The sequence below is a fragment of the Oncorhynchus mykiss genome, chromosome 7, assembly GCF_057628025.1.
Source record: "Oncorhynchus mykiss isolate SJ-2025 chromosome 7, ASM5762802v1, whole genome shotgun sequence".
In the NCBI taxonomy this organism is placed as follows: domain Eukaryota; kingdom Metazoa; phylum Chordata; class Actinopteri; order Salmoniformes; family Salmonidae; genus Oncorhynchus; species Oncorhynchus mykiss.
The window spans coordinates 23,550,188-23,572,087 of record NC_143028.1 but is presented as its reverse complement, the minus strand read 5'-3'; the positions used below and the strand labels follow the sequence as shown (position 1 = coordinate 23,572,087).

Here is a 21,900-nt window from a genome sequence, read left to right as displayed (position 1 = left end):
CCCATTTGTGATCCTCACAGGACAGTCACGACACCGGGGTGATGCTGTTGATGTGAGCCGTGACCAGCCTTTCAAAGAACTTCATGGCTACCGACATGAGTGCTATGGGGCGGTAATCACTTAGACAGGTTACCTTCGTTTCCTTGGGCACAGGGACTACGGTGGTCTGCTTGAAACATGTAGGTATTACAGACTGTCAGGGAGAGGTTCAAAATGTCAGTGAAGCCACTTGCTTTGAGTATATGTCCTGGTAATCGGTCTTTCTCTGTGGTTTTGTGAGTGTTGACCTGTTTAAAGGTCTTGTTCACATTGTCTACCCAGACAGTCGTCTGGAACAGCTGGTGCTCTTATGCATGCTTCAGTGTTGCTTGCCTTGATGCAAGCATGAAAGGCATTTAGCTCGTCTGGTAGGCTCGCGTCACTGGGCAGCTCGCGGCTGTGTTTCCCTTTGTAGTCTGTGATAGTTTTCAAGCCCTGCCACATCATCTGATGAGCGTCAGAACCAGTCTAGTAGAATTCAATCTTAATCCACTCTGCCTGTTTGATGGTTCGTCTAAGGGCGTAGTGGGATTTCTTATAAGCGTCCAGATTAGTGTCCCACTCCTTGAAGCGGCAGCTCTAGCCTTTAGCTCGATGCAGCTGTTGCCTGTAATCCATGGCTTCTGGTTGGGATATTTACGTACGTACGGTCACTGTGGGGATGATGTCGTCGAGGCACTTATTGATGAAGCCGGTGACTGAGGTGATATATTCCTCAATGTCATTGGATGAATCCTGAAACATATTCCTGTCTGTGCTAGCAAAACAGTTCTGTAGCGTATTGAGCGAGTCACTGGTACTTCCTGCTTCTTCAGTTTTTGCTTGTAAGCAGGACTCAGGAGGAAAGAATGATGGTCAGATTTTCCAAATGGAGGGTGAGGGAGAGCTTTATGTGTCTGTTACAACCCATAAACAGCAAACTAAAACTACATCAAACTCCATAGATGGCTTTAAAGAGCTCACACACATTAACGTCATATTCTTACTTTGGTCATTAAGAACATTAGGAAGGAAGAGTCCGTTTCTGTCCTACACTGATGATATGAATCACCAGAAAAATAAACATTGAATGATGTAGGGGAGTAGTACAAAATGTTCTAAAAAGTGTATGTGTTCTTTATCTTGAAAGTTCAAATGTAATTCCATTGGGGGAACATAGGTTGTATGAGCAGCATTGATCAGCTTCTCTCAGCTGTCAAGTGCTGTATTGCCTATGCACTGGGGCCTGACTAAATGTTATTTATTAATTATTTATCCAGATCATTTTCCTTGAAGCTGCTGTGATGAAAATGTTGATTTCTTGTATTTATAGAGGTCAGCCAAGTTGTGCTTCTAGTGTCAATCTGCCACTCTGTGCATTGCTTCGCTTATGTGTTTGCCTCTGCGACAGAGGAGTATACCTTCCTCTGTCGCAGATGTCGTTAGCGTGGTAAATATAATGCACAGTGTATTCCCAGGTTTTGAAATGCAAATAAACTGCATTTCTTCCTCCTGTATATCTGAGAGAAAAAACAGAAGTATTTCTTTTCTCTCTGCTTAAGTGTCTCACCTCTGCTGATTCTTCGCTATAATTGCTTTCCATAAATATAATCACCTTTGTAAGGATGGCTGGAAAATGGTTGTCCAACAATGGGCATCCTTGGATCTCAATTTGGAAGGGTTAGGTAATGCACTTTGCGTCTGGTTAGTATTGGAGTAAGGATTCTTAGCTAGTTAGTTTAGGATGTCTCCTGAGTTATTTGTGCTGGTTTGTGTTTTTCTTTTCACACAGGAACACTTTCTTCTCTTCGCCAACTATCTCCCTTTATTTCTCATTGACAGGTGAGGTTGAAATATTGGTCTCTTGCATCTACCCAATGATGAAGAATTCCTTGCATTGTTCTGGCTCATGTTGTGCACAGTGATTGGATTTGCTGTCAGTACAGAGTGTAATGGTTGGCGCTCTTGCAGCATGCACATCTGAGAGGCCTTTTTCCTGTGAGATGAGGAATTTTGTTAGCATTCACTATACACTTAATGTATTGATCAGCTCTAATAAAGGTCACCATTATTTATAACCACTATGTGCAGGGAAGAAATTATTTGATCTAGCAGTCATTACTGGATATAAAAACCTTTTTAGCACTTTTGCGAAAATTATTTAATTTGGTTTTCCACTGATCCAGGGTACGAGGAAGGAGAGGCAGGCAAAGTTTTTATTTTTATTTTTATGCTTTTAAGGTCGGCTCTTCATCCTAGGATTTTCCTTTTCCCCCCCAGCTGTACGGCCTTCTCCTTATGCTTCCCACTTGAGACGATGTAAAAACACTCTCCTACCCAATGGTAGGAATCACTGATTCTCACTGATTTCCCTCCCCCTTCCCTTTTCCTCTTTCCCCCCTATATCCTGAACCCAGATTTGGAAATCAAACCAGGAACTTCCGCCTCTACCGTGATGGGAAACACTTTGTTGGGGAGAAGCGCTTTGAGTCCATTCACGACCTTGTGACAGATGGGCTGATCACGCTCTACATCGAGACCAAGGCAGCAGAGTACATCGCTAAGATGACCATCAACCCAATCTATGAGCACATTGGCTACACAACACTCAACAAGGAGCCCACGCTGAAGAAACACTTGCCTGTGTGCCAGGAGGTTCCTGATGGGCCTGCGCCACAGGGAGGGCTGGGTGACGAGGAGAAAGGGGTAAGGAACACTCTCACTGTCCTAAAAATGTCAGCCTTTTACTGTACTGGAAAAGGAAACAAATGGAGCAGATGCTGAAATGAATGCAATGTGAAAACCAGGCAGAAGTGAATGTTTTCCATGTCAAGAAATTCCAGCTCTACTATTCTAATGTGCAGAAAGTTGGTAGCACTGCTCTTGTTGCTCACCAAAAGAAGATAGCCAGAATTGTTTTAGATGCATCCTGAGATCCATTTTTAACACTTCATACTATTGAACGGAACTTTGTCGTTTTGTGATTCATGGAACCTGGATTTGCTGGCGTGTGGGTGTGTACAGTGCGTTCTGAAAGTATTCAGACCCCTTGACCTTTTCCACATTTTGTTACTTTACAGCCTTATTCTAAAATTGATTAAATAATTTTTTCCCTCATCAATCTACACACAATACCACAATATGAAAATGTAAAAACAGGTTTTTATTTATTTGCAAATGTGTTCATACCTCAAAACATACCTTTTTACATAAGTATTCAGACACTTTGCTATGACACTCGAAATTGAGTTCAGGTGCATCCTGTTTCCATTCATCATCCTTGATGTTTCTACAACTTGGAGTCCACCTGTAGATACATTCAACTGGTTACATTATTTGGAAAGGCTCACTCCGGTCTAAATAAGGTCCCACAGTTGACCGTGCATGTCAGAGCAAAAACCAAGCCATGAGGTCGAAGTAATTGTCCGTAGGGTGACCAAGAACCAGATGGTCACTCTGACTGTGCTCCAGAATTCTTCTGTGGAGATGGAACCTTTCAGAATGACAACCATCTCTGCAGCACTCCACCAGTCAGTCCTTTTTATGGTAGTGCCCAGACAGAAGCCACTCCTTAGTAAAAGACACATGACCGCCACTTGGAGTTTGCCAAAAGGCACCTAAAGGACTCTCAAAACTCCGTTGGAGTTTTTAAAATAAATTAGCAAAAATGTTTAAACCTTTTTTTGCTTTGTCATTATGGGGTATTGTGTATAGATTGAGGAAAAAAACAACTAATCAATTTTAGAATAAGGCTAACGTAACGAGATGTGGAAAAAGTCCAGGGGTCTGGATACTTTCCGAATGCACTGCATGTACACACAAACTGAACAAAAATATAAATGCAATTCTCTTCCAAAAAGTTGACTACATTTAGCTAAAAAACACCTGGATGATCATCAAAACTCTTGGAAGAATGTTCTATGGACAGGAGTCAAAAGTGGTGAAATGGGCCCTGTTTATCCCTGGCGCAAACCAACACTGCATTCCACTGTAAGAATCTTATACAAACGGTCAAGCATGGTTGTGGTAGTGTGACAGTTTGGGGTTGCTTTGCTGCCTCAGCACTTGGACGACTTGCCTTAATAGAAGACATCATGAATTATCCTCTGTATCAGAGAATTCTGCAGGAGAATGTTAGGGCATCAGTCTGTGAACTGAAGCTGAAGCACAGCTGGGTCATGCAGCAAGGCAATGATCCAAAACATACAATCAAGTCTACATGAAAATGGTTAAAAGTAACACATTTTAAGTTTTGGAATGGCCTAGTCAAAGTGGAGATCTAATCCCAATTGAGATATTGTGGCAGGACTTGAAATGAGCAGTTCATCATTGAAAACCCACAAATGTCACTGAGTTAAAGCAGTCCTGGATGCAGGAGTTGGCCAAAATTCCTCCAAAGCGATGTGAGAGACTGATCATCTACTACAGGAAGGATTTGGTTAGTCATTGTTGCTATAGGTGGCACAATCAGTTGAGTGTAAGGGGGCAATTATACTGAACAAAAATATAAATGCAACAATTTCATTTTTACAGTTCATATAAGGAAATAATTCAAATAAATTAGTCCCTAATCCATGGGATAAAAAAAAAAAGGTATGGGCGTGGATCAGAAAACCAGTCAGTATCTGGTGTGACCACCACTTGTGTTGCGCTGCATGAGACATCTCCTTCACAAAGAGTTGGTCAGGCTGTTGATTGTGACCTGTGGAATGTTATCCCACTCCTCTTCAATGGCTGTGCGAAGTTTCTGAATATTGTTGGGAACTGGAACACGCTGACGTACTCATCGATCCAGAGCAACCCAAACATGCTCAATGGATGACGTCTGGTGAGTATGCAGACCATGGAAGAACTGGGACATTTTCAGCTTTCAGGAATTGTGTGAAGATCCTTGCAACATGGGGCTATGCATTATTATACTGAAACATGAGGTGATGGTGGCGGATGAATGGCACAACAATCAGGATCTCATCACGGTATTTCTGTACATTCAAGTTGCCATCGATAAAATGCAATTGTGTTCATCGTCCGTTGCTAATACCATAACCCCACCACCACCATGGGGAAGCGTTGACATCAGTGAACCCCTGATCGTAATTCTTTGGCAAAAGCTCTGGTGAATATTGCTACAGTCAGCATACCAATCCCCCCTCTCCTCAAAACTTTAGATGTGTAATGATCATGCTGTTTAATCAGCTTCTTGATATGTTACACCTGTCAGGTGGATGGGTTATCTTGGCAAAGGAAAAATGCTCACTAACAAAGATGTAAAAAAAATCTGTGCACAAAATTTGAGAAATAAGCTGTTTGTGTTTGAAATTTCAGCTCATGAAACATGAGACCAACATTTCACATGTTATGTTTTATATTATTTTAGTTTGTGTGTGTGTGTGTGTACAGACACTTAGGTTGGAGTCATTAAAACTAGTTTTTCAACCACTCCACAAATGTCTTGTTAACAAACTATACTTTTGGCAAGTCGGTTAGGACATCTACTTTGTGCATGACACATCATTTTTCCAACAATTGTTTGCACAGATTATTTCACTTATAATTCACTGTACCACAATTCCAGTGGGTCAGAGGTTTACATACAAAAAATATGTCATGGCTTTAGAAGCCTTTGATAGGCTAATTGACCTCATTTGAGTCAATTGGAGGTGTACCAGTGGATGTATTTCAAGCCCTACCTTCAAACTCCGTGCCTCTTTGCTTGACATCATGGGAAAATCAAAAGAAATCAGCCAAGACCTCAGACAAATTATTGTAGACCTCCAAGTCTGGTTCATCCTTGGAAGCAATATCCAAATGCCTGAAGGTACCACGTTCATCTGTACAAACAATAGTATGCAATAGTATGCAAACTCCTTGGGACCACACAGGCGCCATACCGCTCAGGAAGGAGATGAATTTACTTTGGTGCGGAAAGTGCAAATCAATCCCAGAAAAACAGCAACGGACCTTGTGAAGATGCTGGAGGACTTTATCAACATAACCTGAAAGGCCGCTTAGCAAGGAAGAAGCCACTGCACCAAAACCGCCATAAAAAAGCCAGTCTACAGTTTGCAACTGCACATGGGGACAAAGATCGTACTTTTTGGAGAAATGTCTTCTGGTCTGATGAAACAAAAATAGAACTGTTTGGCCGTAATGACCATTGTTATGTTTGGAGGAAAAAGGGGGAGCCACCATTGTTCATGTACCCAAGCAAGCCAAGGCAACTGCACTAAATTACAATCGCCCCGTAGCGCTCACTTTTGTCATCATGAGGTGCTTTGAAAGGCTAGTCAAGGACCATATCACCTCCACCTTACCCGACACCCTTGACAGACTACATTTTGCATACCGCCCCAACATTTTTAAGGATGACGCAATCGGCGTTGGACTGCACACTGCCCTATCCCACCTGGACAAGAAAAATACCTATGCTGTTTGGTGTTAAAAGCTGAGCAGTAGTCATAGTGCCCTAACTGAATTAAAATGTTCTGGACCCCATGAAGAGTACACCAGCTTAATTAGGGATGTATATTAAATATAAATTCCCCCCCCCCGCCTCAGGGGTGTGTGCTCAGCCCCCTCCTGTACTCCCGTTTTCACCCCTGACTGTGTGGCAACTCGATCATCAAGTTTGTTGACGACTTGACAGTGGTAGGCCTGATTACCAACAACCACGAGACAGCTTACAGGGAGGAAGTTAGAGCCCTGGTGGAGTGGTGCTAGGAAAATGGATAGAATTTGGATAGGTTCAAAAGCTTCTAGTTAATTGGCGTGCACATCATAGAGGACCTGAAATTGTCTCGCCACACCAACATTGTGGTGAAGGTGCAACAGCACTTCTAAAACCTCAGGTTGCTGAAGAAAATCTGCATGGCCCCCAAGACCCTAACAAACTTCTGGAGAGGCAGCATTGAGAGCATTATGTCAGGCTGCATCACCGCCTTGTCCGGCAACTGCTCCGCCCTCAACTGCATGACTGTCCAAAGGGTAGGTGTGGACAGCCCTATGCATCACCGGGGCCATGCTGCCTGCCCTTCAGGACTACAGCACCCGGTGTCAAAGGAAGACCAAGAGGAACATCAAGGGCCTCAGCCAGGTGAGCCACAGACTGTTCACTCGTCTATTGTCAGACAGATGGAGACAGTACAGGTGCATTAAAACCGAGACTAAAAAACTGCTTCTATTACTTGGCCTTCAGACGGTTGAACAGTCATCGCCAGCAGTCAGCTAGTAATCTCACACACCTCATATTCACGTGCACTTACACATCACATCAAATTCCTATATTAAGCAAACTAGATGGCACAATTTTATTTTTTACTTACATGCAGACAGGTACACTCCTTGGTCCATTTGACCAAATTCATATGCCTATGATTTTGGAATGAGATATTCGATGAGCAGGTGTCCATATTATTTTCTATTTTATTCAGCTAAGTTCAATTATATGCTTCTTACTATAAAATAATGGCAGTAGGCTAAATGCCTACTGTTGGACTGTCGTGGTCTGCATATAGATGCCTCATCTCATGATTCAGCCTCAAATGGATGTATGCAATACTTTTTTTGTTTTGTTTTACACCACTGAAGTTATCTAATGGTCATTCACTCGCTGACCTCCCCCAGCCTTCTTCTCCCTCCTCCCACTCTTCTCTCTCTATGTAATTAAATGCCTATAATCATCCCAATGCAGGCTCTTTTTGAAGAGCCTGGACATAATCAACCCGGCAACCCCTCAATACAGACTGATAAGGTGGAGTCATGCGTCCTCCGAAACATGACCCGCCAGCCAGCTGCACCAAGGAGTCGCTAGAGCACGATGAGCCAATTAATCCCCCACCGGACGATGCTGGGCCAATTATGCGCAGTCCTATGGGACTGCCGGCCACAGCATGAACCCGGGTCTGTAGTAAAGCCTCTAGCACTGCGATGCAGCGCCTTAGACCGCTGCGCCACTCGGGAGGCCTGAATTAAAGGTGATTTTATTGAGAATAATAACACAACTCACTCCTTGAGTTGCTATGGTGTGTACTAGTGGCCTCTTTTCTGATACACGATCAATCTTGGCAGTATTTTTCTGTCTATCCCATGGTAACTTTAACAGGCTATGTATACAGAGGACACTATCAAGATCACTCAATATCCTTTCTGCATTTTCCCTTCAGGGAAGACCGTCTAATCATGATAGTTAGTGCTTTCTATAGAGTGAGGTCAACATATTTAGACAGTGATTTTGGTTAAAGTCAATACTGTCAACTTGAATTTGATGGTATATTCATCCATATCATATTTTCATCCACTTTAAGTATGTGCCACCTCCCCCATTTTAGGGAACCAAAAGTATTTGGACAAATTCACTTGTGTATTAAAGTATTCAAAGGTTTACTATTTTGTCCCTTATTCCTAGCACACAATCAATCTAGTTTTTTTGGGGGCTTGTTTTAGGTTTTGTGCCCAATAGAAATGAATGCTAAATAATGTATTGTCATTTTGGAGTCACTTATATTGTAAATAAGGAAAGAATGTTTCTGAACACTTCTGCGTTAATATAGATGCTACCATGATTACAGATAATCCTGAATGAATCTTGAATATTGATGAGTGAGCAAGTTGGAGGCATAAATATCATTCCCCCCCCAAAAATGCAAACCTCTCCTGTTGTTGGTAATGGCATTTCTTGGGGGTATGATATTTATGCCTCAAACTTTCTCAATTGTCATTTTTCACCATTCAGGATTATCTGTAATCATGGTAGCATCCACATTCATGCATAAGTGTTCAGAAACATATTCTATTCTTATTTACAATAAAAGTGACTCAAATGACACAGTACATAATTTACCATTAATTTCTCTTGGGCACAAAATAATCAGAAAAACAACCAAAACAAACTGCAAATGCATCCAAGAAGTTTGTAATGTCACAAGCTTGTTGTTATTGTCATTGCATGCTAGGAATTATGGGACCAAATACGAAGCTTTTGACTACTCAAAGAAGTGAATTTGTCCAAATACTTTTGGTTTCCTAAAATGGGCTATGTACCAAAAGTGCTGTAATTTATATTTCTATGTCATTTCTATGGATGAAAATTCCTTCACCTTATTAACCTCATAGTCATTGTATAATTTTAAATCCTAAGTACTGGAGTACAGAGCCAAAACAACAACAAATGTCACTGTCCAAATACTTTTGGACCTCACCACCAAGAGAGTGCTACACACACAGAGGGTTCAAGATGGTGGTGGTGAGAGGGAGATGCAGAGAGTGTGAGGGTAAGATGCAATCGGGCAAATTTAGAAGTAAGGATAAAAGGTGAGTGGGAGAGGGAGAAATCTTTCAATTTCTCAGAGCCTCTGTGAACCTCAGGCAAGTCTGGGCCTGATTTTAAGTCTGATGGCTGCTGTTATCTATCCCTTTATGTTCTGTACATATTGTTAACAGTCCTGAGCTGCAGGCAGAGACCAGCTTCTACAATCATGATCTGTACCCCACTTTCTGCTACTTGGATCTATCCACAATCATGCACTCTTCCAGCTTACAGTGCATTCGGAAAGTATTCAGACCCCTTGATTTTTACACATTTTGTTACGTTACAGCATTTTGCAAATGTATTACAAATAAAAAAACGAAATACCTTTAGTTACATTACTATTCAGACCCTTTGCTATGAGACTCAAAATTGAGCTCAGGTGCATCTTGTTTCCATTCATCATCCTTGATGTTTCTACAGCTTGATTAGAGTCCGCCTGTGGTAAATTCTATTGATTGGACATGATTTGGAAAGGGCACACTTCTGCCTATATAAGGTCCCACAGTTGACAGTGCATGTCAGAGCAAAAACCAAGCCATGAGTTCGAAGGAATTCTCCGTCGAGCTCCGAGAAAGGATTGTGTCAAGGCACAGATCTGGGGAAGGATACCAAAAAGTGTCTGCAGCATTGAAGGTCCCCAAAAACACACAGTGGCCTCCATTATTCTTGAATTGAAGAAGTTTGGAACCACCAAGATTCTTCCTAGAGCTGGCTGGCTGGCCAAACTAAGGGGAGAAAGGGCCTCTGTAGAGATGGGATAACCTTCCAGCAGGACAACCACCTCAGTAAAAGGCACATGACAGCCCGCTTGGAGTTTGCCAAAAGGCACCTAAAGGACGAAACCAAGATTGAATTATTTGGCCTGAATGCCAAGCATCACATCTGGAGGAAAGCAGGCACCAACCCTACGGTGAAGCATGGTGGCGGCAGCATCATGCTGTGGGGATGTTTTTCAGCGGCAGGTACTGGGAGACTAGTCAGGATCGAGGGAAAGATGAACGGAGGGGAATACAGAGATCCTTTATAAAGAGGGCTCAGGGCCTCCGACTGGGGCAAAGGTTCACCTTCCAACAGGTCAATGACGCTTAGCACCCAGCCAAGACCGCACATGAGTGGCTTCGGGACAAGTCTCTGAATGTCCTTGAGTGGCCTACCCAGAGCCTGGACTTGATCAAAGATCTCTGGAGAGACCTGAAAATAGCTGTGCAGCGACGCTCCCCATCCAACCTGCCAGAGCTTGAGAGGCTCTGCAGAGAAGAATGAGAGTAACTCCACAAATACAACAGGTGTGCCAAGCTTGTAACGTCACACCCACGAAGACTTGCGGCTGTAATCGCTGCCAAAGGTGCTTCAACAAAGTAAAGGGTCTGAATACTTATGAAAATGTTATTTTTTTAAAAAATATTTATTTTATGCATTTGCAAAAATGTCTTAACCTGTTTTTGCTTTGTCATTATGTGGTATTGTGTGTAGATTGATGAGGGGGAAAAAATGATTGAATCAATTTTATAATACGGTTGTAACGTAACAAAGTGGAAAAAGTCAAGGGGTCTGAATACTTTCTGAATGCACTGTATTTAACGAGTAATGTGTACTATAATTTTTGTAAATAGCTGTTTTGAAAACATGCAGATCCTATATAGTTTTTAATTTTTTTTTACTCGAAGTTACAACCATGTAGGACTAAGTTGTCTGAAAGTGAAATCAATTGCGCCATATCCTAACATTTTGGGAATTGTAATGATTTTTTTATTTTCTTCTGTATGTGGTAGATGTGTTTTTATGAGCATTAATCTGAAAGCTAGTCTCTCAACCCTGGAGCTACAGTGACATTGAGCTGTATTGTAGGATTGAGCTCTCTCTCCCTCTGCGTGTGGGGTAATAGGAATATACTATTGCACTGTTGATTAAAGCCGAGCCTGTTCTTTTCTCTGATTGGCTTATTCTCAATGTGACATTTTAAATTCAGCAGTGACTACCCAATCCTCCACCTGCTTTCGCTCGCTCGCTCTCTCTCTTGCTTCCCCCCCATGGCTGTCTTCACTCTGGGTTTTGTCTGTGCACCAGTGACAGTATCAGTGTCGACATGGAGAGGATAAACTTAGCAACACACCTCATCTGCATCGATGCACACAGTCAAGCCAGATCTTTTGAGGAGGAATCTCATTTAGACACCCTGATCAGCACAGGATTAAGGACACAATTCTGTGGCACTGTACATTTTAAAGGAATACTCTTAACTACTTTTTTTTTCATTTTTTCCCTTTCAGATCTTTGGATTCTTAGTGGATTTTACCTACTGCTTTCGTTGGGTTGTTTTGGTTTACCTGATGCGTTGATTTTAACGATACAAGCATCGGTGCTGAGTACAGGCTTGCCCTGAGCTGCTCCGAGTTGATCTCTGTGAGCTTTGTCAGTCTTCCACATAGGCATCTCATTAGCTGTTCTGAGAATTGGGGGAATTTCCCTTTTTATAACCCACCCTTCATACCGTACAGGGAGTTGTCCATAGTCAGGGAAGGGAAGAAGTCTGGTACACGAGCCTAAGAAGGATGGGGGTGCAGAAGGACATTATGGCCACAGCCCTGGGTGTGAGGATGGGGTCAGGGACCCAGAGGCCCTTGCCACCTTCTGGCAACCTCTCAAACTGTTTGCCTATTCACAGCTCACCTCACTGGTCCGCCGAGCCACCCTGAAGGACAACGACCACGCGACCAAGTATGAGAAAGTCCACAATTTCAAGGTAAGACCTGAACCTGCCTGCTCAGCGCTTCTTACTTTTCCTCTTCTGCTCTTTCTTTTTCACTGCCTTTATGGTTGTTATATCACATTTGAGGTTGTTTGATTGGCATATTTTACATTTTTGGAATGACAGGGGGGAGAGAATTGCCTGTTTGTAAAATATAAAAATCTATATTCTGATCGGCTTCTGACTAGTGAGCAGCATTTTGAGTAGTCATGAAGGAGGTGGGATTGTAGTAGTCCTCAGCAACTGATAGTGTAGTCTGACTGGCTACCGGACCTGTCGTGGGTAGCTCATATAAATTGGGAGAGGGAGACAGAACCTGACAGAACACAGCACTTAATCCCATTCTGTCCAGCCAGACGCTTAGGGACCCTCCAGCTGCATCTTGCCAACCACACCTCTTACCAGCCAAACATAGCAACCATCTTGTCCTAAAATAATCTCAGCCAGATATAATTTTACTAGAACATGTGAAAATAATACATTTTGTTTTGTGAGATTCTTTTTAATAACAAGACTGCTATAACACCAGTCATTTAGGTTTTCTCATTTTGTTGTTTGTCTTGTCATTTGCACAAGATGACTATCCTCCACGTTCCCATTCCCAAAATAACAATCTAAAACAAGGGGTCTGAGTCCACCATGCTTTTCACAGATAAATGTTGAGCATTTCTGATTGGTCTAGCCATTACCTGGCAGAACTAGGCATTTGTTTGATGTAGTCCCTTTTTAGATATGTGATAATCCTGGCATTGTCAACCATGGTACACACACACACACACACACTCCCACCACCGCCACTCTCCAACCCCCATTAAGGCCTGCCAGTCTGCTTTCTAGTGCTGCTTATCTCTCTCAGGGATAATTCCCAATTGGCTCCTTCCATGTGCGCAGGCTGTGGAGATCCAGACTAGTATATCCATCTATCCTTCCATCCAGTAAAAAAAGTGACCATGTTTTCCATCCTCTCTTCCTCACCCTTGCAGGTGCACACCTTCCGGGGACCCCACTGGTGTGAATATTGTGCCAACTTCATGTGGGGCCTCATCGCTCAGGGAGTTAAATGTGCAGGTAAAGGGAGGGTGAGATCAAACCGTGGTCTCTGCTTTGTGTTTTGTCTTTTAACACAGCAGGTTTGAACCAGGTTTCGAGGAGATGTCATATAGGAGATGTCATATACAGCACCATACCAGTGTCTACAGGGCGTTCGTAAATTCAATCTGGTAATCTACTTGAGTTCAGAGCACTCTGGTTTGAGAGTGTCAGAGCAAAGAATAATTGATGAATTTAAGAACGACAAGTTGTGCCTGTTGATATGACAGGTGCCTGTAAATATTGGCTTAAAAAAACAAATTGAAATGTTGCCATTAAGTTAGTCACTAACCCTCCTGATAACATGAAAATAGACTAACCAGCTCAGCAAAGGTGAGTAAAATTAGTCAGTGAGCTGTTCTCTCATTTTTGTCTTTAAAGTAGCTAGTCAATGTTAGCCAGTTAGCTTGACTGCCGTTATTAGACTTTTTTTAATTTAACCATTATTTTAGGGAAAACATTTGAAAACCTACAGTGCTTTTGGAAAGTATTCAGACCCCTTGACTTTTTCCACATTTTATTACGTTACAGCCTTATTCTAAAATGGATTAAATTGTTTACCCCATAATGTCAAAGAAAAAAAATGGTAATTAGAAATGTTTGCAAATGTATTAAATCAAAAACTGACATTTAAATAAGGGTAGGCAACAACACATCTGCCACGCTGATCCTCAACACAGGGGCCCCTTAGGTGCGTGCTTAGTCCCCTCCTGTACTCCCTGTTCACCCACGACTGCGTGGCCAAACACGACTCCAACACCATTTAATTTTGTTGACGACACAACAGTGGTAGGCCTGATTACTGTCAACGATGAGACCGCCTATAGGGATGAGGTCAGTGACCTGGCCAACAACCTCTCCCTTAATGTGAGCGAGACCAAGGATCTGATCATGGACTACAGGAAAAGGCGGGCCGAACAGGCCCCCGTGAACATCGACGGGGCTGTAGTGGAGTGGGTCGAGAGTTTCAAGTTCCTTGGACCACTGTCATGGTCCAAACAACCCAAGTTGTGAAGAGTGCATGACAACACCTTTTCCCCATCAGGAGACTGAAAGTATTTTGGCATAGGTCCCCAGATTCTCAAAAAGTTCTACAGCTGCACCATCGAAGCATCCTGACCCTGTTACATCACCGCTCTGCATCTGTCCGAGGGCCAGTACATCACTGGGGCCAAGCTTCCTGCCATCCAGGACCTCTGCCAGGCAGTGTGAGGGAAAGCCCCTAAAAATTGTCACTCCAGCCACCCTGTTCTCTCTGCTACCGCACGGCAAACCCGTACTGGAGTGCCAAGTCTAGGTCCAAGAGGCTTCTAAACAGCTTCTACCCCCAAGCCATAAGACTCCTGAACATCTAATCAAATGGCTTCCCAGACTATTTGCTTTGCCCATCTCTCCTCTTTTACACTGCTGCTACTCTCTGTTATCATCTATGCATAGTCACTTCAGTACCGGTGCCCTCGCACATCGACTCTGTACCTTTACCCCCCTGTATATAGTCTCGCTATTGTTATTTTACTGCTGCTCTTTAATTACTTCTGACTTTTATTTCTTATTCTTATCCGTATTTTTTTAAACTGCATTGTTGGTTAGGGGCTCGTAAGTAAGCTTGTTGTGTTCGGTGCGGTGCATGTGACTAATACAATTTGATTTGCTCTATTTTTCAATGCCATTTTATGGGCAAATTGATCAGAGATCACCACTGAAGACCTTAAGAAATGATGTGCATGATAGAGTGGGTTCTTACTATTGTATTTTTTTATTGATTTAAAGTATTTGTTTAACTAATGTGTAATTGCTTTTTGCTCTTGTAGTACAGGGCTCCCTTGCAAACGAGGCTGGTCTCAATTGGACCCCCTGCCTAAATAAAGGTTACATGAAACATGCACAATTCATCTCCAATTGGAAAAGCCATCAGATTGGCATAACATTGAGGATGCGTTTATGCGTTGTAACAGAATAATCGTTTTTAGTGCTGCCTGCCATTTTAAATTGTGATAAGGATACTTTATTTAGGCAGGACTACCCTGCCTAAATAAATGTTCAATTAAATGATACAGAATTATTGCTAATCTCTTTTTCTGCCCAGATTGCGGTTTGAATGTCCACAAACAGTGTTCAAAAATGGTGCCAAACGACTGTAAGCCTGACCTCAAGCATGTCAAGAAAGTATACAGTTGTGACCTCACGACCCTGGTAAAAGCCCACCATTCCAAGCGACCCATGGTGGTGGACATGTGCATACAAGAGATTGAGTCTAGAGGTGAGCGGTAGAAAATGACCCACTTGTGATGTTTTTTTTTGCTATAGGGTTGTTATGGTTTCAGACATCCTCCAGTAACAATGTTCATGTCACTTTGTTCAGATTTCCTGACAAGTAATGGAGAGGTATGAATTTGCACTGGTGTTAGTTTGATAAATGTAAAGCTGTTTAATTTGTCATGGTCTTTCTCTCCTGTTCTCTAACTGTAGGTGTTCAGTCTGAGGGCCTGTACAGAATCTCAGGCTTCAGTGACCTGATTGAAGATGTGAAGCTGGCTTTTGACAGAGGCAGGGCCCTTTTTCCTTTGCCACTGTATCGCATTCTGCTTTCTGGGTGGGGCAGTCAGTGGGTATCAATTGGACTTAGGCCAAGGACTATTGTTGAAATTGCTGCAAGATTGCGGGGACTAGGTGGGACAAAAACTGATTTTAATTGGTAATGGCAGTTATCAAGTAAGGCCAACTGAGTTTATAATCTCTAGACCGGCTGCAAAGCCACAAAACAATAGAATTCTTAAGTTCTCTTTTTGGATGCGTGCAACCGTTGTGGCATCTTTTAATTAACTGCCCCGTCTATAGATAAGTTTAAAAATTCTCCCTCTTGTCTCCCAATAGATGGTGAAAAGGCGGACATTTCTGTGAATGTGTATGAAGACATCAATATAATCACTGGCGCACTGAAACTGTACTTCAGGGATTTACCTATTCCTCTTATCACGTATGAAGCCTACCCAAGGTTCATGGAGGCAGCAAGTTAGTCCTAAACTTAGCCCGTTTAATGAATATTTGTATTTGGACTTTTATTGGGTGTGTGTTATGGTTCCTATCCTGCAGACACTGACTGTGTGTCCATTTTTTTTCGGATTCTAGAGATTACAGATCCAGACAAGCGGTTAGAGGCCCATCATGAAGCTCTGAAGCTGCTGCCACCTGCACACTGTGAATCACTGTGTTATCTCATGGCCCACTTAAAGAGGTGAGACCAGATATTGTAGTATATTATGGTAAAACAGGCGTACAGTGCCTAGTCATTGAGTAGAGACAATGATTAGATTTACAGTCTATTAAAACTTAGCGATCGGCGTTGCAAATCATGCAGTGCCTTGTGTCAAGATCGTAAATTCTTGTTAATATAACTGCACTGTCAATTTACAGTAGCTATTACTGCGAAAAAATATCATGCTATTGTTTGAGTCCCTAACAACCAAACACTTTTTTTCACCGCGATAGGTTTCATAAATTCACAGCTGAAAGTGAAATCTTTACTTAAATCAGAGCAAGATTTCAGAATGTATCATCCAAAGGGTACCAGAGATAACATGAAGTGTCGTTTTGTTAGATAAAATCCTTTTTCATATCTTAGCATGCATGATCGATTTTGTATTTCCGCTTGTTCAATTTTCAAAGAACAGAATCTGTGAAAATCTAACCCTAAATGTTGTTTCAACCAGTCAAATCACATTCGTATGTATTCCTCTGAGATCCTAGGACGTAACCAGACCTCACTATATCATTAGGGTTGTAGTATATTCTATAGGACACCAAATTTGGTCCGAGAGCGACGCCTTCATGGCACGCCAATGACACGGGCGGTCTTCACTCGATCAACTTTGTCAAATAAGCACAATCGGGGTCAAACAAAGCTAGCTAGATAGCCAATGAGCTGGGCTTTACGGGAGTATCCGGAAACCCTGTATCTGTCGCAAAATGCAGCTGCTAACCTTGTGCGATAGCATGCCTTTACCTTTTGGTGGAAGCACCTTTGACAGCCATTAGGATGTTAAAATAGTTTTTTGGCTACAATTAAAAATGTATATTTGTAATTCTCACACCACTTTGCAATGGGCTGGAGGCAGTATGCGTTTTTAAAACATATACTATAGCTAATTAATTGTTTGAAACCTGAGCATTTTACTACATAGTATGAGGCATGTTTTACCTTGTTTCAACATAGCCAAGGCAAAATCTCACCATATCAGGAGGCAATTATTTTATACAGACATTGAAACTAGTAGCTTATTTCTCATTCTATTTTTATTTCAACTTTCTTTCATTTTCCATTAGCCAAATGCACATTTGCGTGTAGCCTACTGCCTTGTGCGTATTGCTGCGCCAATAATGTTAAGAAATTGTTTATCAACAGTTTAAGCGAAACGGTCTTGATCTGTTGTATCAGATACATTTTCTTTTTAAAAGCAATGAATGTCACCTAGGCCTACTGATTTTATGAATGTGGTATCTATCCTCCCACAACTGACTCTGGGCTGTTTATTTCGCGACAAGCTGACCAATAGAATAGTTTAACTTTTTTTCTACTACGGGTATTGTAGATTTCCCCAAGTAAATTCCTAAAATTATAAAACTGAATTAGCCTACTCCTGTCTATACAGAAATAAGTAAAATAATTCAAAATAGACTACTGAAGCATGATTTGTCCACAGAGGATGATTGGCTTCAGTCGGAAGGAAAGGCAGCGAGTGCTGCAAATACCAAATAGATTGTTGATTTGCGACTGTCACTGAGAAGTAGAGGCCCAGCCAGGCATATTACAATATTTCTAAATTCAATCGCGGGAAAACACCATTTGGAAAGCAAATGGCTATTGCTGTAAAGCGAAGACAATGAAAAGACTAATCTGTCTTTTAGATATCAAAATGTTCATCTTAATTGAGCAAAGAACAGTAGTCCTATAGCATACCTTATTGGCAGCAGTGGAGATCATCGGTCATATGAATATGCGCACAGCTTAAGTTAGTAAGTTTGGACAATCATTTCCTCCTCCAGTTTAGATGGACGTCGTATTTGTGCGTCCCCTTATCGTAGGCCTATTTATATGGACAACATTGTTTTTATTAATCATCAGTTTCAGCAGAGTAGGCTACCCTGTAATTTGTCTTATTAAAAAAGGTTCTGCTAATGTCTCCAGTCATATAAAGTGTAGTGGAATTGCATGAAATGCGTTTTTCACGTGCAAAGAAAGAAGAAATGTATCTGATATAGCCCAGGCCTCTACACTATACTCGCTCAGCGATGCATTGATTGGTATTTTTTTTTTGCAAACTGTGATTGAGTCATAGCCTACTATTTGTAATGTGATCTTACATCAGTCTTCAAATGTGATGATGAATGGTATTTTATATTATAAAGGTGCATTTTCATGGTGAAAATTTGCTTCCCCAAACTTATGGGACGGGTACATTTCTCAAATGTAATTTAAATGAAAATGCTGCCGGGTCAAACGTGTGGTGCCACATTTTCCTTACGGAGTCCCTGGCATGCACGTATTTTTCCTCTCTGTTCCAGTGGAATCTAACAGCATCTTTATCTCACGTTGAATAGTTGATTCCTGCCATGTCAATTGATTTCTGCTGTTATAGTATTTATAATAATATAATGAAATATAATACAATAAAATAAATAACATTTAAAATAAATTTTTTCCATATGAATAACTAGAGTGAGATGTTCCAAATTCGAATGCATCTCTGATAGTCTGTGCATCAATTCACTTTGTTTTTCTTGCCATTGTTCAAATTCAATCACCCCCTTCACCATCGTCATGATCATTATTCAGTTAATTCAATCATGAAGTGAGGAAAGACACATCAGGTGTTGGTACCAATGCCGTTTGTCTTGGCAATTAGGTTTCAAAAAACAGGCAAACAGCCTAAAAACGATCTTGTTTTGTCTTTTAGAGGATTGTAAAATACAAATTCTTAAAAGTCTGAGGAAGAGGACGATGTTGCAGATTTATTTTGAAGGAGTGGCTGCAGTCCCGTCTTCTCTGCACCCCTCTTCCCGACGGCTAAAGGTCCGAAGCGTCTGCGCATGTGCTGGGTTCTCCACTTTGCACAGTCTCTGCTCTACTCGTTGAGCTGCCCAGAGAACATGCCACCCGGGGGAATGATACTTGTTTAATAAAGTTTAATTAAGTTAGATCAAAGTTGAATCAAGATCACATAATGATAGTATTAATGATAGTACAGTATAACATACTGTAAGACAAATAACATCACCTCATTTCTTATGAGATTTTCAGATGATTGTGCGAATGGTCACATTTTTCTCATGCGGCCAAAACTCTGCAGCGCTTGCCAAAGAATCACATGCACGATGTGATTCGGATCTTCAGTTCTGGGGAAAAGGGATCCATGGGGGTGGGATCCGCAGCCTCTGCCTTATTTTAATTACAAAATCAAATGCCCGTCGGCCAATGGCGGTTCTAGTGTTAAAATGTGTAAATACTTGTGAAGCAGCTTGTGTGACTTAAGGAAAATCTTAGAGGACAAATACTTATGCAATCAAGATGGGCCTTTTTGTAAGTTATTAATTGTAGAGTTCATATTTTTTACTTGGAATTATATGTTAACCATAGCCAATAATTGGTTTTATGGTAGAAAACTAATTTGGACCTGAATGAGCATGTCAATGGCACCCAAAGGGGTTATTTTTGTTGTTGTTGCTGTTTCTCTCTCCTTGCCCTGACCCTATCCTGTTCCTCTTTTAAAGGGTAATCCAAAATGAGAAAGACAACCTGATGAATGCAGAAAACCTTGGCATTGTTTTTGGGCCCACCCTCATGCGTGCCCCAGACCTGGATGCGATGACGGCGCTCAATGACATCCGCTATCAGAGACAGGTGGTGGAGACGCTTATAAAGAACGAAGACATTCTGTTCTGAAAGGGGATGATTAACAATGAAGGAATCTTAAATCATGAATAAGCGATGTACTCATCATTTAGAAAGGAGGAAGTGATGATGTTTTTAATATTTTCCCTTTTTAAAACCAAGACTTGAATAATAATGCACCATTGTACATTCTCTTCCACTCCCAGTGAGCCCTGTCTGAAGAGATGTCTGTTGGGTTTGAATCACGTACCTTAGACTTGTCTTTTGCATGTTCACCCCCCCCCCCATTTGTGTCGGGGGTAATTGATGGAACACACATTCCTTTGGATAGTTAGTATGCGTTTTTGTTTTCAGATATTGGGTCACACCAAAGGGAGAGAGGACTCAACATTATCTCTGACATTATAGTGTCTTTGACAGCATGGGCAGTGCCATTGATGCTACAACCCATAGGAATCCCCATCCAGTTGGCTACTTTTAATAGTTTGAAATGGCGGAGGCATGGTGGAAGCCCTCAATGGCAATGTCCATGCCAAAATGGGTTATATCCATGATGAGTCCTCTCTCTATGGATCACAATCACTCATTAACTGCTCTCTGATCTTGTAGATGTGGCTCATTTGTTTCATGATGGGTTTATTCTTCCTGTGAATCACTAATGTACCTGGATGTAACACAGAATACTATCGGTTAAAAACCTTGTTTATTTTGTTTAATATTGTATGTTGTTCTTTTACGTTCATTTAAAAGAAATGCAATGGGATATTTATATAATTTCAGCCAGTAGTTCTAAAAGTAGCCTAGCACTCACATGCCATAACGGGTGCCTTAAATGTATTATGTTATATTAACGGTGTGTCCCATGTACATCTGCACTTCATTTATATTATAATGGCGTGCCACACTATTGGCACTCACTGCCCCTATTGTCAGAGTATCCAATGTGCCCAAGTGATCGAGCCTCCCACTTTTACCTTGCAGCGTCATTGTATGTGATTGTGCCTTTCAACGGTCCTATCAACATTGTCCACCCGCTTTGGTTGTTTGAAGTATCCCTTTATTCCTTGGTCAGACTATGGCACAAAACTTTTCTAGTTTAAAAAGTATAAATGGTATCAAATAGCTCAATGGATGCAAAGTTGAGTCAGTCTGGTTTAATTCGAACCTAACTAACCAGTTTTATTACAATGGGATGCCCATCCACAGTGGATGGGCCCATTATCAGGAAATGTAGTATGCTAAGCCTGTGACAAGGTCTATGAGAGGGTTTTGTGCAAGCAGGTTCAGTCATGTATCCCAATGTTGCAGAACAGTGTAGCTTAACAGGAAGAATAAACCGATATGACATGCCGTGTTCATATTGCTATCAAAATATTAGATGTATATCAAATTATCAATATTGGTGCCCACCACCAAAAATGTAGGGCCCTATAAAATCACTTTTTTTCTCCCCCCCAAATTTGTTTTTGTTGCAGTTTTTTGATTTTTATTTTATTTTTTATTTTGCTCTCAATCTTTATAGAAATAATTGGATGTTCAAAGCAATGCTTAAACCATATCAGGAGACTACTTTTGAGCACTGATTAAAAAAAAATAATAATAATAATATTGTGTGTAAATTAAGTGCACAACAGCAAGAAACCGTGTTTGGATAGCATTGATTTCTGTAGCACTCGTGATCGCAAAGTTTGCTAAACAAATGTCCACTGGATTGATGCAAATAATCATTTTGCCAGGTAGGCTACTTTGTAGTTTAACATTTAATTGAGAAGGTTTTTGGGAAAGCCTTCCCATATCTACCAGAAGACGGTTATCATTAGCATCATTGCTAACGGCTACACAAAGTAT

At 41.4% G+C, this 21,900-nt stretch overlaps 1 protein-coding gene across 4 annotated transcripts in view; it reads left to right on the top strand.

Moving 5' to 3' along the window:
- Window positions 1-21,660, top strand: part of LOC110527604 (N-chimaerin) — a 31,506-nt gene extending 9,846 nt beyond the window's left edge. For all 4 annotated transcript variants that reach the window (XM_021608999.3, XM_021609000.3, XM_090240548.1 and 1 more), the window contains 8 exons: window positions 2,436-2,724; window positions 11,991-12,068; window positions 13,058-13,142; window positions 15,250-15,423; window positions 15,633-15,710; window positions 16,038-16,175; window positions 16,293-16,398; window positions 19,932-21,660. In XM_021608999.3, the coding sequence (XP_021464674.1) occupies window positions 2,436-2,724; window positions 11,991-12,068; window positions 13,058-13,142; window positions 15,250-15,423; window positions 15,633-15,710; window positions 16,038-16,175; window positions 16,293-16,398; window positions 19,932-20,103 (1,120 nt within the window). In that variant the 3' untranslated portion in view covers window positions 20,104-21,660. The remainder of the gene's footprint in view (window positions 1-2,435; window positions 2,725-11,990; window positions 12,069-13,057; window positions 13,143-15,249; window positions 15,424-15,632; window positions 15,711-16,037; window positions 16,176-16,292; window positions 16,399-19,931) is intronic.
- The last annotated feature ends 240 nt before the right edge of the window (window positions 21,661-21,900 follow it).